Source organism: Aedes albopictus, chromosome 3, assembly GCF_035046485.1.
Source record: "Aedes albopictus strain Foshan chromosome 3, AalbF5, whole genome shotgun sequence".
Taxonomy (NCBI): Eukaryota; Metazoa; Arthropoda; class Insecta; order Diptera; family Culicidae; genus Aedes; species Aedes albopictus.
In genome coordinates, this window is record NC_085138.1 from 27055278 (window position 1) to 27078091 (window position 22814).

General features: G+C 41.3%; 3 protein-coding genes across 3 annotated transcripts in view; 2 read left to right on the plus strand and 1 right to left on the minus strand.

The window, feature by feature from the left end:
- The window catches only part of LOC109426147 (protein maelstrom homolog), a 4984-nt gene extending 2388 nt beyond the window's left edge, over window positions 1-2596 (plus strand). Inside the window, exon 4 of the mRNA XM_062857208.1 lies at window positions 2586-2596. Coding sequence (XP_062713192.1) covers window positions 2586-2596 — 11 coding nt within the window. The remainder of the gene's footprint in view (window positions 1-2585) is intronic.
- A 3747-nt stretch (window positions 2597-6343) lies between these two features.
- Window positions 6344-8583, plus strand: LOC109418366 (protein maelstrom homolog). The gene is made up of 4 exons (XM_062857209.1): window positions 6344-6537; window positions 6688-6889; window positions 7633-8405; window positions 8572-8583. The coding sequence occupies exons 1-4, from the start codon at window positions 6385-6387 to the stop codon at window positions 8581-8583; spliced, it is 1140 nt and encodes a 379-aa protein (XP_062713193.1). The 5' UTR covers window positions 6344-6384.
- An 8095-nt stretch (window positions 8584-16678) lies between these two features.
- LOC115262876 (1-acyl-sn-glycerol-3-phosphate acyltransferase alpha) lies at window positions 16679-19133 on the minus strand (the record flags this gene model as incomplete). The annotated part of the gene is given in 1 exon segment (XM_062855687.1): window positions 16679-19133. A coding segment is annotated over 1 exon segment (660 nt), but the record flags the coding sequence as incomplete, so codon positions are not given.
- Between the last annotated feature and the right edge of the window lie 3681 nt (window positions 19134-22814).

Genomic DNA, 22814 nt, shown 5'->3' on the forward strand with positions numbered 1-22814 from the left:
GTGTTGTTTATTTTGCGAGAAATGGAGAAAACAACAACACAGTTACCCAAAGTTTTGCTCAAACAGCATCAAATTAGGCAAAGAATCATAATACCCACGCTTTTTGCGCCATTTTATTGCAGAAACGGAGAATTTACCTTCTCACCATACTCAAATTCAGCTCATTACTACAAATCTAGTACTTCACTGTTCGTGCCCTATAGGAAGCAATCAAGGAAGGGCTCCTATAGCCACAGCTATTCTGATGTGATTGATGAATAAGATTGCATACGTTACTTTTGAATGGTGATTCGATGACAAACGAACCCTGTGAAGTAAAAGTGACTTATTGATGACGAAAAAGTTAATTCTGAATCCCACATGTGAGCCCCTCTGACGATTTCGAGAGAAAAGAATGAAAAAAATCTCCTGCTCCTTGGCCCAGGAAGGAGAGGTAGGAGCCAGTGACAGTGGCGTAGCAAGGGGGGTGCGATGGGTGCGGTCCGCACCGGGCCCCTGATTTTAGGGGGCCTCCAAATCAAGGAACACAAATTTGAATAAAGTTCTTAAATTAGCAAAAGATCCCTATAAGTTCAACACTTCGCAGAACTGCAGATAGGTATGTATGTGGGGGCCCCTTCGTAATTATCAAGAGTTTTTTTGGAATGGGGCACACATATGGCCTCAAAATTACAAGAAAAATGTGTTAAAATTAAAATTGAATTTTACGAAATTCAGTATCGGTATGGAAGTAAAATTAATGAGCATTGCGAAAACGTCCCTGATATCCTAATAACAGGACCAAACATAGTTTTTGGCTTAGCTTGAGGTAGCAGCTGAATTTCATGGGCCGCATTTATAAAAATTAAGATCTGAACACATGTGAGGTCAAAACCGTATTAACAATAGTTTATCGTTTTTTTTGCTTTCGTATGAAAAATAAGTGCAATCAACGTATCCAACGATTTCATCAAGTATTTCCTTGAAGGGTTTTTGCGAGAATTCCTTCGGGCAAGGTAAATACTTACCTTGCCTTCGGAAATATGTATTACGATTTATCTAGCAGTTACTTCAAAGACTTCTACATAAATTCCTCTACGATTTACTTCAAAACTTTTTTCATGGATTGCTTCAGGAATTCTTCTAAGCATTGATTTTGGAATACATACTTGAATTGATACCTTCAGGAACACCTCCAAGAATTTCTTCCGGAATTTCTTTAAAAAATTACCAAGGAATCCTTCGAAAATTCATTCAAGGATTATTTTTTTACGAGCTCCTTCAGGAATACCTCTTTGGATCCCTTCATAAAGTCCTTCAAGGATTATGTCGTGAAGTCCTTCAACGAATCTTTCAGATGAACCTTAAGGAATTTCTAAAAGAATAATTTTAGACTTCTCCAAAAAGGATTCTTACAGGAGTTCCTCATGGAAAATATCTTTGATGAATTTCAGAGATATGGCTCCTGAACGGATCCTTGTAAGATTATCTAAAGGAATTTGTAGAAAAGCTTGCAGGAAGTTTTGGAGGAATTTTTAAAGGAATCCTCGAAGAATCTTCTAGATGAATTCGGAAAGAATCATTGGGTTGATTTTGAAGATTTTTTGATAACATAACAGTAGTAGAAGTATAAGAAGTAATATGAGGAATTACATAAAGGATTCCTGAAGAAATTTTTAAACCAAAAAAATTTTTGGAAGAACTAATTATGAAATGCTTAGATTATTTTTCAAAGAAATCAATGGCATAAACCCCAAAGAATTCCTCTCAAAACCGTTGATGTTGATTTGCAAAAGAATTTCTATAGATTTCCGTGGATTTTTTTTTTTGCTGGAAGCCTTTTGGGGAATTTCTTTGAGACCCCATGATGGAATTTAGTGCAGGAATCCTTTGGGGATGAATGTGTTCAACCTTGTAGGATTACCTGGAGGAAACTTTGAGAAATCCGTGAATGAATCTTTGTTACATAGCTTGAAAAATCTTTGAAGAAAAAGATTAAGTCTTCACTGGAAATTCTTAAAGGATTCATGAACGAATCGTGAAGAAGTAATTGAGAAAAAAAATGCCTAAGGCATCTTTGGACGATTTTATACAGCAATTATTGGAAGAATTTCTGAAAAAATCTTTGAAATGCTCGAACAATTCAAGAAAAACCATTTGGGGCATTGCATTTCTTGCTGAAATTTCTTCACTTGGAGGAGTTTCCGAAGCAATCCCTGTAACCACTTTCGAAGCTAATCTTGGAAGAGTTTGTTAAGAAGTCCTTGAAGTAATTCCTAGATGAATCGTCAAAGATATCTAAGAAAGAATTCTTGGAGTTCCTCATTTGGGACAAATGCTTGATGAAATCCTTAGAAAAAAATCTTAGAAGCTTCGTGAAGAAAATTCGGACGAAATTGGTGTTATCGCTAAGTAAATCTTTAATGACATCAATAAATGGAAACCTTGGAAGAATGCTCAAAGAATTCATTGAAAAAATACCACTAAAATTTCTTGGAAGAATTTCAGTGAGAATTCTTGAAAGAATTCTTACATTTTTTATTATAATTTTCCTTTGGAAATTAATTTTGAACCTTTTTCCGTAATTACTTTTCAAATCCGTGCAGCAATTCGTTAGGGAATATCTTTTAAAATTTATTTGGAAACTCCTTCGGCGGTTACTCAGAAAATTTCCTGTGGAAATTGGTTTGGGAATTCCTTAAGTATTTTTATTCTGAATTTATCCTTTATTTATTTATAAGAAATTCCTTTGGTAATTCCTCTGAAAATTTCATTTGATTAGGAATCACGGAATTCCTTCTATTGATACTTTTGAGATTCTATGAGATACACTCTTGCGAATTAAAAAAAACAATGAAACGGCCGAAGAAAATCTCAGAGAATTACCTAAGGAACTAATATAAGGAAGTTCACAAACCCTTTACTGAAAAAATCATAACAAATGTTCGAAGGAATACCAGTAGAATTTTTGTTGTTTTTATTTGCCACTGTTCTTGGGGGAATTTCTGTGAGAATTTTTGAAAGAATTCTTACATTTTTTTATTCTTGAAGGAAGATTGGGAGGAATTTCTTTAGAATTTTGAATAAATCCTTGGTAGAATTCCTAAAGCAATCCCTGGAATAAACCCAAAAGTAAACCTCTGTAGAGTTCTTGGGTGAAATTATTGAATAAATTAAGCAAAGAATGCTTGATCCGAAACCTTCACAGAGGTCCCTAACAAGATCTATGAAGAAATTCCGAACGATTTTTTTGAAAAAATATTTAAGAAATCCTTGGAAAAAATACCGTATGCATTTTTGAAGCAATTCCTGAAGAATTCTCGATAGGCATCATATATGAAATCTTAAACTTGCATTAATCACTTTAAAGATGCTCCCAGGCGTTATTAAAGAATTCTTGAAGAAAGTGGCAAAACAGTCTAGGGAATCCTTGGAGAAACATCTGAAGAAATTATTTGATTTTATCTTATCAAATCAGGCATCTGTTCCCTTACTTTTTAAGCATATACGCTCCTATTTTCGTCCTACTGAAAACAAAAGAATGGAGCGCTATTTTTCGTATTTTTGTTAGAAGTGGGCACGAATGATAACAAAAATTACGTAATCAATCGTTGCGGTAATCGCTTTGTTTTCGAATAGGATGAATTTAGGATTATAAGATTACTAAGGCACGTTGACCCTACCAGGAATCCTCAGAGATTTTTTGAACGAATTTTCGGAGGAATTTCTAGAGGAATCAATAATAAATCCTGAAGAAAAGCTTGACTGAAATGCTTGATGGCAACTAAGAATGATTTTTCAAAAGGTCTTTCGAAAGAATTTCTAAGGAGTCTGATCAAAAGTCGCTATGAAAATTTTCAGAAGAGTTTATCCTTTCGTGACGGAGCGCAAAAAAGTGAAGTTTCCATACAAATTGCTCTACTTTGGCTCCTCCAGAACTCTTGGATTTTCCAAAAAAGCTACAGTTATTTTTCCTCATTTGGAAGAACTACTCTTTATCTTTCGACTTCTAGCTTTGACTACCTAGACAAATTGGAAACAAAAAATATGCGACAGATAAAACTTTGTCATGTTTTACGGTTTTTGCCAACTTTTTGTTTACCTTGATGTGGTAAATTTCACAGGCAATGTAAACAAAAGTTTGTTTACACACAAATAAGTATAAGTAATGGCTGAATTATTGAAACAGTTTACTTCACATAAAGCAAAGTCTAAACAGATGCAAAAAATATGCAAAATTGTTACCGCTCAACAGCACAATTGTGCTGGTTCGTCACGAAAGGGCTATAGAGGAATGCTAGCAAAAAAACCTTAAGGTATCCTTGGTGAAACTCCTAGAGTACATAAATATTAAAAAATTCGTTTGAAGAAAATCGGAAGGATTTTTGGAAAGAATTCCCACAGAAGTTCCTCAAAGAATTTTCTTAGAGGAACTTTTGTATGGATCCATGGAGGATTTTTTTAAATTATTATCGATGAATTCTTTTGAAATTTTTTGGAGGATTTCTAGGATGAATCTCTTAATAAAATTTTAGAGAAACTCTGTAAAGAATCCTTGCAGAAATTTTTCAAAAAACAAGTAGCAATTCTTGAAAGAATCCTTGGAGGAAATTCTATTAGAAGAAATACTTTAGAAATCTTCAAAGGATTGCCAAGATGAGAAATGAATGCTTGAGGAAATGCAAAGATAAATTCTTGGATAAATCAATGGATGCTTTACTTCGGTGGAAAAATCATTTAATGGATATTTAGAGGATCTCCTGAATGAGACTATGGAGGAATGTTTAAATAAATTCTAGAAGGACTTCTCTTCCTCCGATTCCGATAGAATTCCGATAGAATTTCTTGCAAAAATATCTGGTAAAGAAAAATCATTGGAAATTTTTTTGTATTGATTTTTTCTAGAATTTCTTAATTCTTTCATATTAAGATGAACAAATATTTCGAGAAATACTCGATGAATTTTGCAAGAATCTTTTGAAGTACTTTGAAATACTTTTGAAAACATCCTCGAAGACAACATTGTAAGAGATGTCTAGAGAAATATTGAATGGCACCCTTGCATTAATCACTTGAAAGATTCTTGAAGACAAATTATTATTCAAGAAAGTTTTTTCAATTAAACGGTAATGCAATCTTTGAAGAAATTCCTAAAGGATTACTTGGTGCAATTCCAACAAAATGCAATAGAACAAAATCTTACGCTCATTGATGGAGCTCCGGGATGTATCCTGGCAGAAATCCCCGAAGAAATTCGTAAAGGAATACAGAAAATAATTTTTAACCTTCCGTCAATCAGTTGGCCACCACACTAATGCTGAGTTGAGAAAAGTCGAGATATTTTTCAATTTTTTGTACAAAATACAACGACGTGATTATTTAAGAGTTAGAAAAATAGATTTATCATTGTGTATATCTGTAATTTTCATGGGGCCCACAAATTTGCTTCCGCACCGGGCCCCCAAATCACTTGCTACGCCACTGGCCAGTGAACCGGCGAAAAGAGCGGCAGCGAACGCGTTGCAGTACACTGAAGCAGTGACGAAAAAAAACAAAGAAAGACGCGTAGGATTAGAAAAGTAAGGAAGTGTGAGGCGTCATCCGGTGTCGAGGGCGGACGCCAGAAAGTTATGAAGAGCATGCGCGTAACTACAGCGCATTTGGCCCCTCACCTCCAATGTTATGCTCGCTTTTTATGCACAACATCCAGCGTGTACGACTTTGGTGGTGAGGGGCCAAATGCGTTGTAGTTACGCGCATGATGAAGAGTGAAGATAGAGGAGGAGAGGTAGAAAGTAGGGCATCAATGAAGCAGTAACAAAGTGTACACGAGTCCGAGATGCGAGGTAGTTTCCTTAGCAAATCTACAGTGTTGCGGAGGCTTCATCCTTGCTTGGAGTAACACAGTCCTTGATCAGTACCCACATCACATAGCTCAGTGGAGCTAGGTAAAAATGTCGGTAAGGAAATAAAAGTGATTGTGGATATGCGTACCTAAACTGGATAAAGGAGAAGCGTATGCTGGCAGCGATATCAGGATGCAGTTAACCGTGATTGTGTTAACGACGCGTAGTGCGTCATCAGCATCATTGAAATCTCGCTCGAAATTTCAAAGTGATAAAACTCAGTTACCAAAGCGCAAATTTGGATGAAAATGAATCATCCCATATGCTCACTCGTGGTGAGTGTGATGATACTTTTTCAGCTGCGTGACTGCAGAATTGCCCGTTTTTTATCACTTCAAAAACGCGAGGCAAACAATCATTGAAAATTAAAAATCAATGATTCCTATGAAAATTCTGTGATGCACCAAGTCACCTTAAAATCATAAGAAACTTGTGGAAAGTGTGAAAAGTGGAACTTGTGAAAAGGTTAAGAAAAAAATCGATCTCGTGTGGAAAGAAGATGGCTCCGAAGAAATTTAGCAAACGGAATCACCAGCCCAAAGGCCCATACTACTTCTTCATGATGGAGTTCAAGAAGAAGCAGGAAGGTGCCGGACACGTCTTCCGTCGCGGGATGCACGAGGTGCAGCAGCGGGCGTCGCCCTACTGGAATGTAAGTATGACGGTGTTTCATGTACAAAGTAGGCTGTGCTGTACCACAAAGCCTACTTAAAAGCTTCCAAACTAGTGCAAAGGCTACTACATCAGAAGAGTATCAAAAATAAGTGTAGTTATTAATAATCTGTATAATATATTCCGGCAGTCAATGACCAACGAGCAGAAGGAACCCTACCAGAAGATGGCCCAAGAACACAGGGAGTGGCTGCGTCAGAACAGCGAAAAGTATACCTCTCAGGGCATACCGCTGGCAATGGTAGAAGCAGAGCAGAAGGCCAAACAGGCCAAGGGAGACCTGATCAAGAACACGGTCAGCGACATGCTGGACGAGGTCGTGGCCAATAATGGTGAGTGTTTTTTTTTTATTTGTACATTGTTTCGTTATATTTATGTATTTTTGATTTACTTCATCATCCCAGGTAACCATAAGTTCGGTTAAGAGGGTATTTTATGAACTAAGCAGCATGTTGCAGGGCCCATATAGCCGAGGCGGTAAACGCACGGGTATTCAGCATGACCATGCTGAGGGTGACGGGTTCGATTCCCGGTCGGTCCAGGATCTTTTCGTAAAGGAAATTTCCTTGACTTCCTTGGGCATAGAGTATCTTCGTGCCTGCCACACGATATACACATGCAAAATGGTCATTGGCAGAGGAAGCTCTCAGTTAATAACTGTGGAAGTGCTCATAGAACACCTAAGCTGAGAAGCAGGCTTTGTCCCAGTGAGGACGTTACGCCAAGAAAATAAGAAGAAGAAGCATGTTGCAGATTGCTCTGTAGCATTTATTCAGCAGTATCAGTTTTAAATAATTATCTGAACTTTAATGTTTGCACAATCTAGTCGGATAGTGTTCTAAACAGCTTCTGACGCAACTTTTCCTAAAAAAATAGAAACAAAAATCATTTTTGATATTCACCAGAATCTTATTGCGGAAACACGTCTGAACTTGTTTCATTTTACCGCGATACTACTTATACACGACGCTTGATGAAGATTTGAACCGGGTCCTCCTGCATGATGTACATATTCCTTTGTCAGAGTCGCATTTCAAACCAGGTGTTCTTTTTTTTCTGTTTGCTGTTTTTCCAGAACTGGAAAAACTGGAGTTCTACTTCATCTCGTTTGCCTACTTCTGCGTGACATCCGGAGGCACCTACATCCCGGCCGAAATGGGTTTGGTGCGGTACAGCCTGAAGGACGGCGTCATGGACAAACTGCACATGTTCATCGATCCGGGAAAGCTTCCCCTGGGCATGGCATACGATGCCAAGCAACACTCGGAGAGTGATCACCAGCTTCCGATCCCTCCGGACGCCAAGGGGGAAAAGGACAACGACGAAATCATCCTGAAGCTGTTCAGCTTCCTGTCCCAGCAGGAGAAGATGCCTCCGTTGTTCACCGAGACCAACGACATCCGGATGGTGGAGAACATCCTGAAAGGAATCCTGAACCAGGGATCGATGGACGAGAATACCCTGCTGGTCTGTCCTCTGTCGGAGCTGTTCTATCAGCTGAAGCGAGCTACCGAAAGCTTCGAAATGGACATCAAGACCTTCCCCTCGGTACACATCGCCCAGGCCATCATCCAGAAGGACGTCTACGAGTACACCAAGGACATCTCGTGCGAGTTCCACGAGGATCAGGGCAACGGCAAGTATTGCCCTCTGTCCCGGTGCGTCCGCTGGGCCTACATCATATCGGACAGCTGCTGTCTGGATTTGAGTATCGAGATGAAACCGGGTCGCCATCTGCCGATGAACGCGGACACTGCCCTGTGCAACACGACCGAGATTTGCGACACCAGCTCGTACATCAGCAACCAGATGGACAACTGTTCGTTTGTGTCCGGACAGCTACCCAAAGTTTTGCTCAAACACCATACAATTAAGCAAGAAATCATATAACTCACGCTGTTTACACCATTTCATTGCAGAAACGGAGAATTGATCATCTCACCATACAAAAATCCAGCTCACTACTTTCAATCTAGTACTTCACTGATTACTTCCTATTCTCTATTTCTGCAAGAAAATGGTGTAAACAGTGTAGGCATTATGATTTGTTGCCTAATTTGATGCTGTTTGAGCCAAAAGTTTGGGTGACTGTGTTGTTGAAGTTGCAAGAAATCAATAATACAACAACACAGTTACTCAAACAGCATAAAATTAGTCAAGAAATCATAATAGGACAGATCGGTGAAGTACTAGATTTGTATTAATGAGCTGAATTCTTCATTTCTTGCTGTTCTCTTCATTTCTTGCAACATAAACAACATAGCTATCCAAAGTTTTGCTCAAACAGCATCAAATTAGGCAAGGAATCATAATACCCACGCTTTTTGCACCTTTTCATTGCAGAAACGGAGAATTTACCTTCTCACCATACAAAAATTCAGCTCATTACTTCAAATCTAGTACTACACCGAATGTGCCCCATATATACCCACGCTGTTTACACTATTTCATTGCAGAAACGGAGTATTGATCATCTCACCATATGAAAATTCAGCTCGCTACTTTCCATCTAGTACTTCGCTGATTGCATTCTATAGGAGGCAATCAGTGAAGTACTAGATTGAAAGTAGTGAGCTAGATATTTGTATAGTGAGATGTTCAATTCTCCATTTTGGCAATGAATTGGTGCAAACAGCGTGGGTTATATGATTTCTTGGCTAATTTGATGCTGTTTGAGCAAAAGTTTGGGTAACTTTGTTGTTGTATTATTTATTTAATGCAAGTTCAATAACACAGTTACCCAAACTTTTGCTCAAACAGTATCAAATTAGTCAAGAAATCATAATACCCACGCTGTTTGCACCATTTCATAGCAGAAATGGAGAATTGATCATCTCACCATACAAAAATCCAGCTCACTACTTTCAATCTAGTACTTCGCTGATTGCATTCTATTGTTTAGTTATAGCTTCATTATCTCAAATTCATTGAACTGGTGAATATTTCGACAATGATTTTTCATTAGGGCCTAATTGACTCGATCGATGTCTCTTCGTCGATAGGACACGATCGGTGAAGTACTAGAATTGAAGTAATGAGCTGAATGTTTGTATAGTGAGAAGGTCGATTCTCTGTTTCTGCAATAAAATGAAACAAAAAGCGTGGGTATTATGACTTCTTGCCTAATTTGATGCTGTTTGAGCAAAACTTTGGGTAACTGTTTTGTTTATGTTACAAGAAATGGAGAAAACAACAGTACGATTACCCAAAGTTTTGCTCATACAGCATCATATTAGGCAAGGAATTTCATTGTAGAAACGGAGAATTGACCTTCTCACCATACAAAAATTCAGCTCATTACTTCAATTCTAGTACTTCCCCGATTGTGCCCTATTGTCTCTTTGGCTAATAAGGTGATCAAAACAAACTCAGGCTTATTCTGCGCGGCGTGTGACATGAGACAGATGGTTTCGTTTCACGTGACGTGAGACGATTAATTGTACTCATTCTGCAAATGGAGTGACGTGAGAAAAGTTGGAGTCGTATATCGAGGTGAGGAATCCCATCTCGAATGAAGTGACTCGCCGTGTAAATCAAATGGAGAGTCACCTCATTCTGCCTCATTACTACAAATGTTAATCAAATGGGGCGAATTTTGTCACCTCATTCGAGTCGTCTCACCTCACACGCCGCGCAGAATAAGCCTGACTAAATCATTATTCTTCTTGTTTCTATAGCAAGATGTAATAGGACAGATCGGTGAAGTACTAGATTTGTAGTAATGAGCTGAATTTTAGTATGGTGAGAAGGTCAATTCTCCGTTTCTGCAATGAAATAGTGCAAAAAGCGAGGGCATTATGACTCCTTGTCTAATTTGATGCTGTTTGTGCAAAATTTTGCTTTTTGTATTATTTCATTGCAGAAACGGAGAATAGGGTCCTAAAATGAAAAATATTTTCGCGCTTTTGGTGCATAACACGAAAGAGCTTGGTTTTCTGATCTCAATGGTAATTTTTCCGAACATGAACAATAACAGAATAGTTAATAAACTCGAAAATAAAATAATGATGAGCAAGTCTTGTTTGACATTCGAGGTCAACCTTGACGTAACGAAAGTGAAACGGCGGGTTGCAAAAGACACCACATTGGCTCACTTTTGACAACAAATGTTCCTGTTTGACATACACGGTAAACCAAATTTACCCAAAATTGAGTGCAAAACAAGGAGTGTTGCAAAAATTATTAAAATTTTTGAAAATATATTTTATGGGCTTTACCTAATAGGAATACTTAAAAAATGAGTAAACATGTCGTTTTAATCAATACTTGATCGAATTATGCAGAAATTGAGATAGGCCTTTAGGAGCCTATTGACCTTCTCACCATACTAAAATTCAGCTCATTACTACAAATCTAGTACTACACCGAACGTGCCGCATAGGACGCAATCAGTGAAGTACTAGATCGAAAGTAGTGAACTGGATGTTTGTATGGTGAGATGATCAATTCTCCATTTCTGCAATGAAATCAGGCCAAACATGTCTAAAGGACCTATCTGCAGAGGAGAGGCTATCTTTAATTTCCCTCTCTTAGGTTAATATCTCAGCTGTTTATTTGTAGTATGATTGTCTCCTTGCATTGAACGATGGTCGAAACAATCGTCTTTGGATTTGTACTGCAAAAATAGTTGAAAAGTGTACCATTACATTGCGATAATTGAAAGAGAAAGTGAACAAAGAGAGCCTCTCAAATGCAGATAGGACCTATTGAAATGTTTGGCCAGTAGAATAACTAGCCACAGAAGTCTAATGTCGCGACTATTAATGTGACTAACATCTAGTTTGCCACGCCCTTACAGCGTCAGCAGCGGTACTAGAAGTGTCAAGTTAAGTTTGTTTACCAAAACAAAAGGTCCTCTACAAGATGGCCTCTTAAAAAAAGTAAGTTATTGCCATTAAAGTTATTAAAATAATTATATGAGAAAAGTGACTACAGTGCCATTGGAGTTCTAGTGTATTTCTATTGTTTGGTCTGTGCAAAATTTCAGATCGATCGAAGAAACTACCTATATTTTAGCGCCCGCCAGTCTTAGTTTTTCATACGATTTACTATGGGGAAAATTTACTTCTTCAAAGAAAAATCGCTTGAGGTCACCCATTGATCCCTAAAAATAAGTCGTTGAATGATTTCTGTAGATAACATATACTGATTTATTGACCTATTCTATTAATAACTTGATGATTTTGTGGCTATATCGGTCTCTTTCTACTCATAGTATAAGGGAGTAGAGATCAAAGTGGATAATGAAATGATAGATATGATGTTTCACGCATTCGATGTATTCGTTCAATACATGGCCTACTTGCCTAATTTCACCTTCTATAAAATTTTCCACTTTCCACTTTGATCTCTACTCCCTTATACTATGAGTAGAAAGAGACCGATATAGCCACAAAATCATCAAGTTATCTGTAGATAACTTCACGAGGAATCAGACATCCGAAGACCACAAAGCGATGCGACATTCGTGGAAAAAAGTTATTAAGCCTTACCCGATCGATAAATTGACGAGATTTTATTATTTATTGCTATTCCTTACATGTTAAACCGTGTTGACATGCCATTCGGTTTTCAATCAATAACTTTTCCCACATGCCTTAGATCGCTTTGTGGTCTTCAGAGGGTTTGTTCCTCATAAAATTTCTAACAGAAATCATTCATCGATATGTTTTTAGGGGTTTAGGGGCATTCTGTGGCGATTTTTCTTTGAAAAAGTGATTTTCCCCATAGTAAACCGTATGAAAACTTAAAACGGCTGGCGCTAAAATATAGTTTCTCCGATCGAGCTGAAATTTTGCACAGTTTATATGGGGCCAAAATGGAACTCAAAAAGTGTACAGGAGTAAAATGTATTTTTGTCTCCCACGCTATTGGTCATGCCTGAAATCTCTGCACAAATTCCGAAATTCCTCCTTATTTACCGAGGGATTACAAAATTTTCCGTAAAAGTGCCTTCAGGAACTGCTCCAAGAGTTCCTTTGGAAATATCTCGAAGCGTTCATCCAGGATTATTTTCTTTCATTAGTTCAAGGATTCCCTTAAATCGTGGATCAAAATTTCTTAATTCTGTGGATCAAAATTTCCGTTGATATTACTTCAAAAAAATCTCAGGGAATCACCAACACACATTCCTACTAGAACTCCTTCGGAAATTCATTCACGAATTCCTCTTGAAATTCATAAAGGACTTCCTCAAGAAATTCCTCCAATAATCCTTCCGGGATTTGGGTTTTTAAATTAAAAAAAAAAATATAGTTTTTTCGATTTTATACGAAAGAGCATCTTTTTCTGAGCCACTATGATTTTTTTCAGATTTTTAGAACTTTGTTTAGATACCTAAAATCAGTTTCAAAGAGATTTTTTGAAATCACCTTTTGACAGCTGGGCAACTGCTTGACAGCTGCGCCCAGTACAAAATGCGACAAGGGGTGATTCGATAAATCGCTCCCATACAAACTTCAAATTGATTTTTAAATAGGTTCCCGGGCACCTAAAATCTTGAAAATTTGGATTTCGGCTCAGTTTGGAATGCAGATTCAGAATATGCAATTATCTCAACACCGTTTAAGAAGCCAATTAATTAAAAAACGCTTCACGGAATTCCTCCAGCAATTATTTGGAAATTCTTCCGGGAACTAATCCAGAAATTCTCTGGAAATTCCTAGAGAAATTCGTCCGGTATTTCCTCCAAAAAAAAATTCAGGAATCCTTCCACAGACTTCACCGGGAATTTCTCCAGGAATTGTTTCGAAGATTTCTCAGGGATTTTTTCCAGAAATTCCTACGAGAATACCTCCACAAAATCATCTGGGATTTTCTCTGAAATTTCGTCGGGAATCCAGACATTATTCCGGAATTTCTCCAGAAGTTCATCCGGCAATTTCTGAAGAAACTCCTCTGCGAGGTCCTGCGAGTCTTCCGCAAATTCCATCGGCAATCCTTCCAGAAATTTCTCCGGGAATTCTTCACAAAATTTCTCCAGAAAATCTCCTGCGAATACCTCGAGAAAGTCCTTTAGGAATTCTTTGGGAATTCCTCCAGAAATTCCTTTGGGAATAAATCCAGAAATTATTTCGGGAATTCCTCCAGAAACTTCTCAGTGAGTTCCTTCAGAAATTCCTCTAGGAATTCCTCCAGAAATTTCTCAGGATATTGCTCCACAAATTCCTTCGTAAATTTCTTCACACATTTTTGCAGGAATTCTTCCAGAAACTCCTTCGGGAATTTCTCCAGGAACTCTTTCGGAAATTTCTCAGGGAGTTTTTCCAGAAATTCATCAGGGAGCTTTTCCAGAAATTCGTACGAGAATACCTCCATAAAGTCCTCTGTAAATTTTACTAGTCGGGAAACCAGACATTATTCCGGGAATTTCTGCAGAAGGTCCTCTGGAAAAAAAAATCCTTCAGAAGTTCTTTTGGAAATTTCTCGAGAAATTCCACTGGCAATTTATCCAGAAATTGCTTAGAGAGCTACTCAATAAATTCCTCCAGAAACTTCTCAGTGATTTTCTTCAGAAATTCCTCTATAGGAATTCCTCCAGAAATTTCTCAGGATATTCCTCCACAAATTCCTTCTTAAATTCCCTCACACATTTTTTCAGGAATTCTTCCAGAAACTCCTTCGGGAATTTCTCCAGGAACTCTTTCGGAAATTGCTCAGGGAGCTTTTCAAGACATTCATTAGGGAGCTTTTCCAAAAATTCCTACGAGAAGGTCCTTCAGAAGTTCTTCTGGAAATTTCTCCGAGAAGTCCCACTGGCAATTTATCCAGAAATTGCATGGAGAGCTACTCAATAAATTCCTCTGGAAATTACTCCGCAGTCCACACATTACTCCAGGAAATCTTCGAGAAATTTCTTCGGAAATTGCTCTAGAAATTCCGCTGAGGATACATACAGTAAAACATAAATGTATCCCTTAAGAATTTTTTACGGGATTTCCACCAGAAATTCCATCGTGAATTCCAGAAGTTTCTCCGGGAATGTCTACAAAAATTCCTTCAGCAATTCCATCGGATTTTTTTCCAGAAATTCCTCAGTAGGCCGTCCCCTATTTTGCAAATTTTAAAATTAGAAATGTTATAAGTTCGTTGTTGGAAAATGATCGTTTTAGCAAAGTTGGGTACTTCTTGCAAAGTTTATTTTACACACATCTGAGTGTTTTCTGCGTGGTGTGTTGTATGTTACTCATAACTAGAATGACTGGAAGGGAGAGTGGCGTCATGTTCCAATTTTGACAGGTCTCCTGCTCGTTTGGAACAGGAATTTGTATGGGTTTGACAGATAATCGCTGTTCCAATTTTGACATTGACACCACTCTCCCTTCCAGTCACTCTACTCATAACTTGTTTTTGTTTTTGTGTTCACGCTAACCCCCCGTTACCCAGATTGGTGTCAAAGTGACCCAGCTGATTGAGCAAAACTGCAGTTACTCTAATCTGAGCAAAGGCACCTTTACTCAAATCTGAATTACCGATGTTGGTGGTAAAATCTGGGAAAACGATACCCAACTCCTCCGGGGTCTTGATTTTGTTAATTTATTTCCAATTTAGATTTTTAATGAAAAGCTCCCTATTTCCATGTGATTTTCACTTACCTGATGTAGGAAAACAGTTCCCAGGAATAATTTCACTGTTTTTTCGTCATTTTATGGCATATTTTTCGAGAAAACATTCATAATTTCCAGCTTTCTCCTGACTGACCGCTGCCGTCTTCTCAAGCCGAAAAGTGACAAAGTGTCGATTACCCAGATCTTTACCCAGATTCAAGGAATCTGGGTTTTCGGGTTACCCGGATTTTGACAACTGCGCTAACAACATGAAAATCCGAGTAGACCCAGCCGATGGATAGTTTCAAGTAAGCGTGTGCTGTGTTTTGTAGTTATTTCACAGAGAACAGACATCCAGGCAAGAACAATTTTCATTCGAAAAGTTGTGTAAAGATTTGAATCTTTACTTGAGTAAGGTTGCCAACCAATACACGATGACAACACTAACGCCGCCAAACACCATATAGCCACAGTCAGTGGTGAATTGAAACATTTCAAGTGGTGAATTAAATTAGTATGGGAAATTAACCGATTGTAGCGCCACGTTATTGCCACTTGTGTTGCCGATTTCAAATGGCCGTTAAATTTCTTACACAGTTTCGGAACCGGACTTGGATGTCTGTTCTCTGTGGTTATTTTATTTTGTGGGTCTTGTTGAGTGGTGTGATTCTAGGTGTGATTATTTTGGTTGGACTGACGACTGGGACGCAAAAATAAAACCGGAAATTCGAAAGTAGTTTTCTCGTTCAAAGCTGAAAATACCGCAGTGAAAATGTATTCACTGTATTGCGGATGCAGAATGGAGTACAGTGAACACATTTTCAATGTGAAAATTCATGTTTTGAGCGAGAAAACTGCTTTTGAATTTTCAACGATGACGATTATGTCAATGACGAATCCTTCAACCTTAAAGTAAGGATTTCCCCCGATAAGTGCCAGCCCGTGGTTCAGGCACAAATGTGGCAACAGTGAACGTAAAAGTGCTGTGAAAAGGGTGTTGGATTCCACCGCCATTCGGGAAGCTGATTTCCCGGCGGTACAGTCAATAGAGCTTTGTCTCGCCCGTGTAGCTAAAAGTCAAGGAAGATAAAGACAGATATATCACAGGAGTATGCCACAGGTTGAAGTCAACTGTGATTGCTACCAGGGCTGTTCACGGCGAGTGAATTTGCCTGGTGTTTGACACCAACGTCGCTTGGGGAGATCCGACAAAGGAGCAGGCAAGAAATTTCTTGGGTTATCTCGATGTGTCTAAAATTCAGACAAGATCGCTCAAGAAATGAGCAAGCGTCGCTTTATTCCGGATCCTAGTATTTACGAAGCTGAAACAAAACGTCAAATCAAATGGGGCTTGCTGTGTTAAATTTCTTGACCATTCCGGTCACGGAAACATAATGCACTGAACGAAAATTACTTGAGCGATTCCGTTTGAAGTCCATATATAATCGACAAGGACGGATGCTTCGGCGACCCCAATGCCCAAGAAGAAGAGAAAAGTAAAGGAGAATAAAAAGGTACTCCGTATCGACCACTACCACTGCAGCAAAGGCCCCAACGAGTCCACCGACGCCGAGAAGTACACAGGGGAGAACGGGGTAAAATGATCAGAGAATTATAAGGTCTTATATTTGCATTTTTTTTACTTTCCCCAATTAATTTCATCAAAGATCCTCAATTAAGTAGAGATACTCTGCTATATGTTTGTGTTTCAAGCTCCGATATAATCTTGGATTTGAAATAGGAAGACTTTTGTTGTGAATCTCCGATTTACGATTTCTTAGAATTAAGGATATTTCTCAAGAAATAACATACACACACCATTTGATGAAGAATTGCATATTTTATTATATCTTTTGGTTGTGTGTGTACTGAGGGATTATAATACAAAGCAGACGGATGTCTTTCTACACCAGTTCGCGGGAAACGAACCGTACGTACTCTCGAGGAGGGGCACTTAACGTATATTAATATAAAATATTTTCTTCTAAGTGCTACATTCTTCGTTATTTACTCGTCAGTTTGCGGGTTCATTTTTAGGAAATAAATAACTGTGAATGTATTAAATGCTTTTTAAAAAAGTAATTTAATGGCACCAGTTGGACCTGCATTGATGAGTGACAGTCACATTTAAAAAAAAAAAACTATAAATTATTTTAACAAAGAAAAATACCATGCATTTCATATCTCTCTGGTTAGTTTTACGTTTGATTAGCTTGCAACAAATTTATTATTCACCTAAAATGATAGTTTTGGCATTAGTTAATAATTTTTTGGGTCTCTTAAAATAGCCTGACTAGTGACTGCTAATTTAAATTACTAATTCATGTGGCAAATTTTGGTTTAAGACATCACTTCGTTGACCATTTTTTTGATTTGACCTTCATTCTTCAGAAATTATTGTACTAATTCGAACTTATTGACATCATATGTTTGACTGTTTCACAACAACATAAACGTATAGGTACAAATGCAGGAAAAATAAACAAAACGTATGCGAACATTGCGTTGTTTATCGTGCTTGATTAGTGTTTATTGAGTCGTCGACTATTACAACGAATGTTTATGGCAGGAATTATAACGAAAGTCTCGCCTAGCGCCATATGGAACGAGCTCAACATACATTTGCGAGTCGAGTCTGTACTACCGTGTCTCATAAGGGGTCCATTATATTGATCGAGCCGAATGCAAATAACTCGGCTAGAATCTTTGTCGAGCACAGAAGCCTTTTGTTGATCTAAGTTAATCACCCGATACTCGGTGACAAAAATCTGATCTTTCAGAGGAGATTTTCTTACAAATTTGAGCCTAAGGCCCTCAGATTTTCATATCATTTTTTCTACTGGAGTTTCTAGTAAAATAAGTTTATAGTTCTATAAACCCTGTAAACTCGTTGAAAAAGTTGCTCGACAATCTAAGTTGCTTCGGCCCAACTTGCACAATAATTAAAAAAAAAACCCCAGATGTTAAGCGATGATGACCTATCCAAATAATGTTTCGAGAGGATTTCTGTTTGACTCGAGTAACAGAACAGACCCCCTATACTCACAATGTATGGATAATACTGTATTCGATCGGTTCATATTCATGTTTTTTGGAATGGTAAAAGCTAGCCTTTTATTTCAGAACAGTGCGATCTTAAGATAATTTTAAAATAACAAAAAAATGCACAAAAATACATTAATAAATATGGAATTTCAACAAAATATCATGGTATTCCGACAACTTTTTCCTACTTATACATTTGCATTCCCTTGCTCGAGGGGGTGTGCTTCCACCCCACATAAATACTCCACTCGTTCCACTCTCAGAGGGGACGAGCCTTTGCAGCCAGAAGTTAAAATGAAGTCAATATCTGTATTAAACACCGCGCCTACTCCTTTCGCCGGTAGGCGCCGCCCTCCTTCGTCGGCGAACCATTTGTCGCCGCGGCATTCAAGCGATGACTACTAGATGCTAGCTTTGGCTTGATGAGATCATCCAGGCAGCGCAGCCGCAGTTTGGATGCACTGAGTCCCACTTTGGCACCACTGCTGACACTGTACTTGTTCTCCACTTCCTTCGTCGTGGCTTTGAAAGTGTCCAGCATGACGGTACGCACCCGTTCCATCAGCTCCGGGATGTCCTCGCTGGTTAGGCCCTTGGTTTCGATCGGTTCCAACGTGGTCACGATGACGTGACCGTTGTTCAGAATTTTGGCCTTGTCATCCAAAAACGAACCGTACGAGCTGTAGACGACCGGCATGATCGGCAGTTGCGATCGGACGGCCACGTGGAAGGCTCCCTTTTTGAACTGGTGGATTTCGTTGGTATTGCGCCGGGTGCCCTCCGGGAACACCCACAGTTTGGTGCGCTTCTCCTTCAGCATATCGGTGCACTCGTTCATGGCCGTGTGGGCCTTCTCGGCGTTCTTCCGGTCGATGAAGATCAGACCGCTGAGCCACGCCGCTATACCGAACGGTCCGGTGTAGAGCAGTTCCTTCTTGGCAATGACGGTGCACTTGTCCATGACGTGCCAAAAGTCGAACATTCCTGAAATGAAAAAGGAACAGTACTAAGCAATCTGCTACGAATCACTATGTAAGGACAAGAGACAAGCATAAAAATGAAACTTATACCAAAAAACTAGCAGCATTGTTAGTGCTGTAAATCGCAGTAATCAGTTAATTTGAATTGGTAATATTTACGAGTAATAGGAGTAATACGATCATTTAGTTCTAACACCTGCTGCATTTTGTCGGTGGGAGCTTAAGATGGCGTTTCTTAGGCGAAGCATGTTCTAACATCAGTGAGGACTCACCACCTTTGGCATCGCAAGGTGACCGAGCATCATGTGCGCTGCACACGAACTGTTCAAGCGGGGTTTGCCTAGGCGTGGCGGGGGTTCAGCAGTGGGCTCTGCTGGGCCTCTTCAGAAATACCACACATCCGGAAGCATCAACTCTGTTCAAGCGAACCGGCACCGCTTCCAAAGTGCCATAGCCTAGTCAGGGGTGCCTCGGGCACATCAGGAGCGATGTCAGTAAGCTCCTGATTACGATATACTGGCGCGCGACGTTACTGGTCATTGAGATGGTACACTCTAAGAGGACCGCGGAGTAGAGGAGTGCTGGTGGTGACGGCATTCTATCCTCTTAGTAGGGCCGGGTGACACTGACCTGAAACGACGGATGGGCTAATGTCGGAGCCGCCTTCCGTCCCATAAAACCTTGGCAAGGCCTTAGAGTACGTTCCCGAACTGTATCCAGCTTAGGAAACTAACTGGGTGGAGGTAGGTTCAGTTGAAGTATCCTGATTTGCGCTGATCCTGGCTCTGAGCTCAGGTCCCATAAGGGCCTGTGCCAACCCGTGGGTGGCCTCCCTGCTTGCATAGATAACCACCGGGATCCTTGGGCGACTACTTCAGTGGCAGTGAGGGATAGCGGCTCTAAGGGGGACCCTTACAGCAGAGATGGAAACGTATATGATTAGGGAATCTGAGAACGTGGAGGGTGAGGTGATCAACCCGTTCGCGAAAAGCGGACTGGTCAGATCACCAACGCAGGCGTCGAGGGTAGAATCCCCGCAAGTGTCGGAGTACGGCACTCCGAGGGTCGGGTCGGCAATAGAGGACACGCAGATGAGTGGAGCAGAGCTCACGCGTGCGCTGACTCGCAATAGGGATGGACTTCCGAAGCTGCTGGTGGTCTCCGAACAGCTCGACGAGCTGATCGGATACACCAGTGGGCGGAACAACATCAGCAAAGACCTTAAAAAGGTCTGCTGAGGCTCCGCGATTCGGTCGCCCAGGCCCGGAGGGAGTACGATCTCCTGTTTGATCGTAGTGCGGGTAGAGAGGAGAGGTCCACGCAAACGGACCGCTCCTCCACAGAGAGTGTGTGCAAGGTGCAGCCAGGTGGGGCTGCAGAGAGTGGAAAAATCTCGGCCCAAACCAAACGGCCGAGATCGATGGATGTGGAGCGGCCGGTGAGTGGCAAACGCCCGCGTAGTGCGAGTAACGCCAAGCCGGTCGCGAAACGGGCTCGGGGCAAAGAGCCGAAACCCCGAGGCGAGACTGCTAAGAGCGGTAGCAGTGACCAACCGGTCCAAGGGAAGGTGAACCCTTGGATCACGGTTGGCAAGAGAGGGCGCGTAGAAAGAGAGAAGGTTTTGAGCAAAACCAAGGCGAAGCCGGCGCGTAAGCGTACGAAAGGCGACGCACTGGTGCTCAAAGCAGAGGGCAATAGCTACGCAGATGTGCTGCGGGCTATGCGAGCGAGGATCGTCTCTCGGGACTAGGTGCGGATGTTAAAAGCATCCGGCGCACTAGGACTGGAGAGATGATGCTAGAGCTGAAGAAGAATGCCGTTAACAAGGGCTCTTCCTACACGGCTCTAGCACAAGAGGTGCTTGGTGAAAAAGTGCGGGTGAGGGCTCTGACGCCGGAGATGACCATCCAGTGTAAGAACTTGGATGAGATCACCACCGCGGAGGAGCTCTCTGCTGTTCTTAAACAGCAGTGTAATGTGGACGCGCCATGCGCATCGATCCGCATGAGGCGAGGCCCAGCAGGTATGCAGATCGCGACGATCAAGCTTCCAGTCGGGGAAGCGAAGAAAGCGACTGCTAAGGGCATGGTTGAAGTCGGATGGTCGGAGTGCCCACTCAGTGTATGTGAGCCGCCGGAAGTGTGCTTCAGGTGTTTCGGACGAGGCCACAAGTCGTGGGCATGCAAAGGCCCGGATAGGAGCAAGCTCTGCAGAAGATGCGGAGTAGAAGGCCACTTCGTCAGGGAGTGTAAATCGGCGCCAAAGTGTCTGATATGCACGACGAACAAGGGCCATGTGACGGGTGGGCCTAAGTGCCCAAGTATAAGTGGACGTAACGGCCGAAAATGACGCAAGTCACACAGTTGAACCTGAATCACTGTGAAGCCGCGCAGCAGCTGTTGTGGCAATCCGCCTCGGAGTCGAGTATAGACATCGCGCTTCTTTCGGACCCATATCGCATCCCCCCCAATAACGGGAACTGGGTTGCGGATAAGGCCAAGAAAGCGGCGATCTGTACGACCGGTCGGTACCCGGTCCAGGAGATAATCTCCACGACGTGCGAGGGCTTCGCGATCGCGAAGATCGGCGGAGTCTACTACTGCAGCTGCTATGCCCCACCTAGGTGGCCGATAGGTCAGTTCTCGTCCATGCTAGATTCGCTGTCAAGCGCTCTAGCTGGACTGAGCCCCTTGGTCATCGGTGGGGACTTTAACGCGTGGGCGGTCGAGTGGGGCAGTCGCTCTACGAACGAGAGAGGTTGGGCTCTACTCGAAGCTATGGCGGGATTGAACGTTGAGATCGCGAATGTCGGCAGTGTAAGCACTTTTAGCAGAAACGGTGCGGAGTCCATCATTGATGTGACCTTCTGGAGCCCAGGGCTTAACCCTAGCTCAGACTGGAGAGTTGATAACGGGTACACGCATAGTGATCACCTGGCGATTCGATACAGTATCGAACAGGGCGGTAGACGGCAGCAGTCGAGGATAAGCGACACTCACCGAGGATGGCTAACCTCGAGTTTCGATAAGCCGGCATTTGTGGAGCGGATGCTCATGGAGCAGAATACAGACTACTTGTCTAGCGACGGTCTAGTTGGTACCTTGAGACGAGCGTGTGACGCGGCAATGCCGAGGCGATCCATACCCAGGAATGGACGAAGACCGGTGTACTGGTGGTGTCAAGAAATCGCGGAGCTCCGTGCATCTTGCCACAGGGCAAGGAGAAGGATGCAGAGAGCCCGGACCGACGAGTCGAGAGCGGAACGAGAGGCGGCATACAGGGCGGCAAAGTTGTCACTGAACAAAGAGATCAAGGCGCGTAAGCGGGCGTGCTTCAACGATCTCTGTCAGACGGCCAACACAACCCCCTGGGGAGATGCATACCGCGTAGTCATGTGCAAAACGAAAGGCACATCTGCACCACCGGAACGCTCTCCTGCGATGCTGCAGAGGATTGTGGAAACGTTGTTCCCGCACCACGAGGTAAGACCATGGGCACCCACACCACAAGACCATCCTGGTCCGAGTGAGGTTCCCCCAGTGACGAATGAGGAGTTAGCCGCAATTGCGAAATCACTTAAGCTGAACAAGGCCCCGGGCCCGGATGGCATTCCGACGGTGGCTATTAAAGCGGCCATCGAGGCTAGCCCTGACATGGTCAGATCGGCTATGCAGAGATGCTTGGAT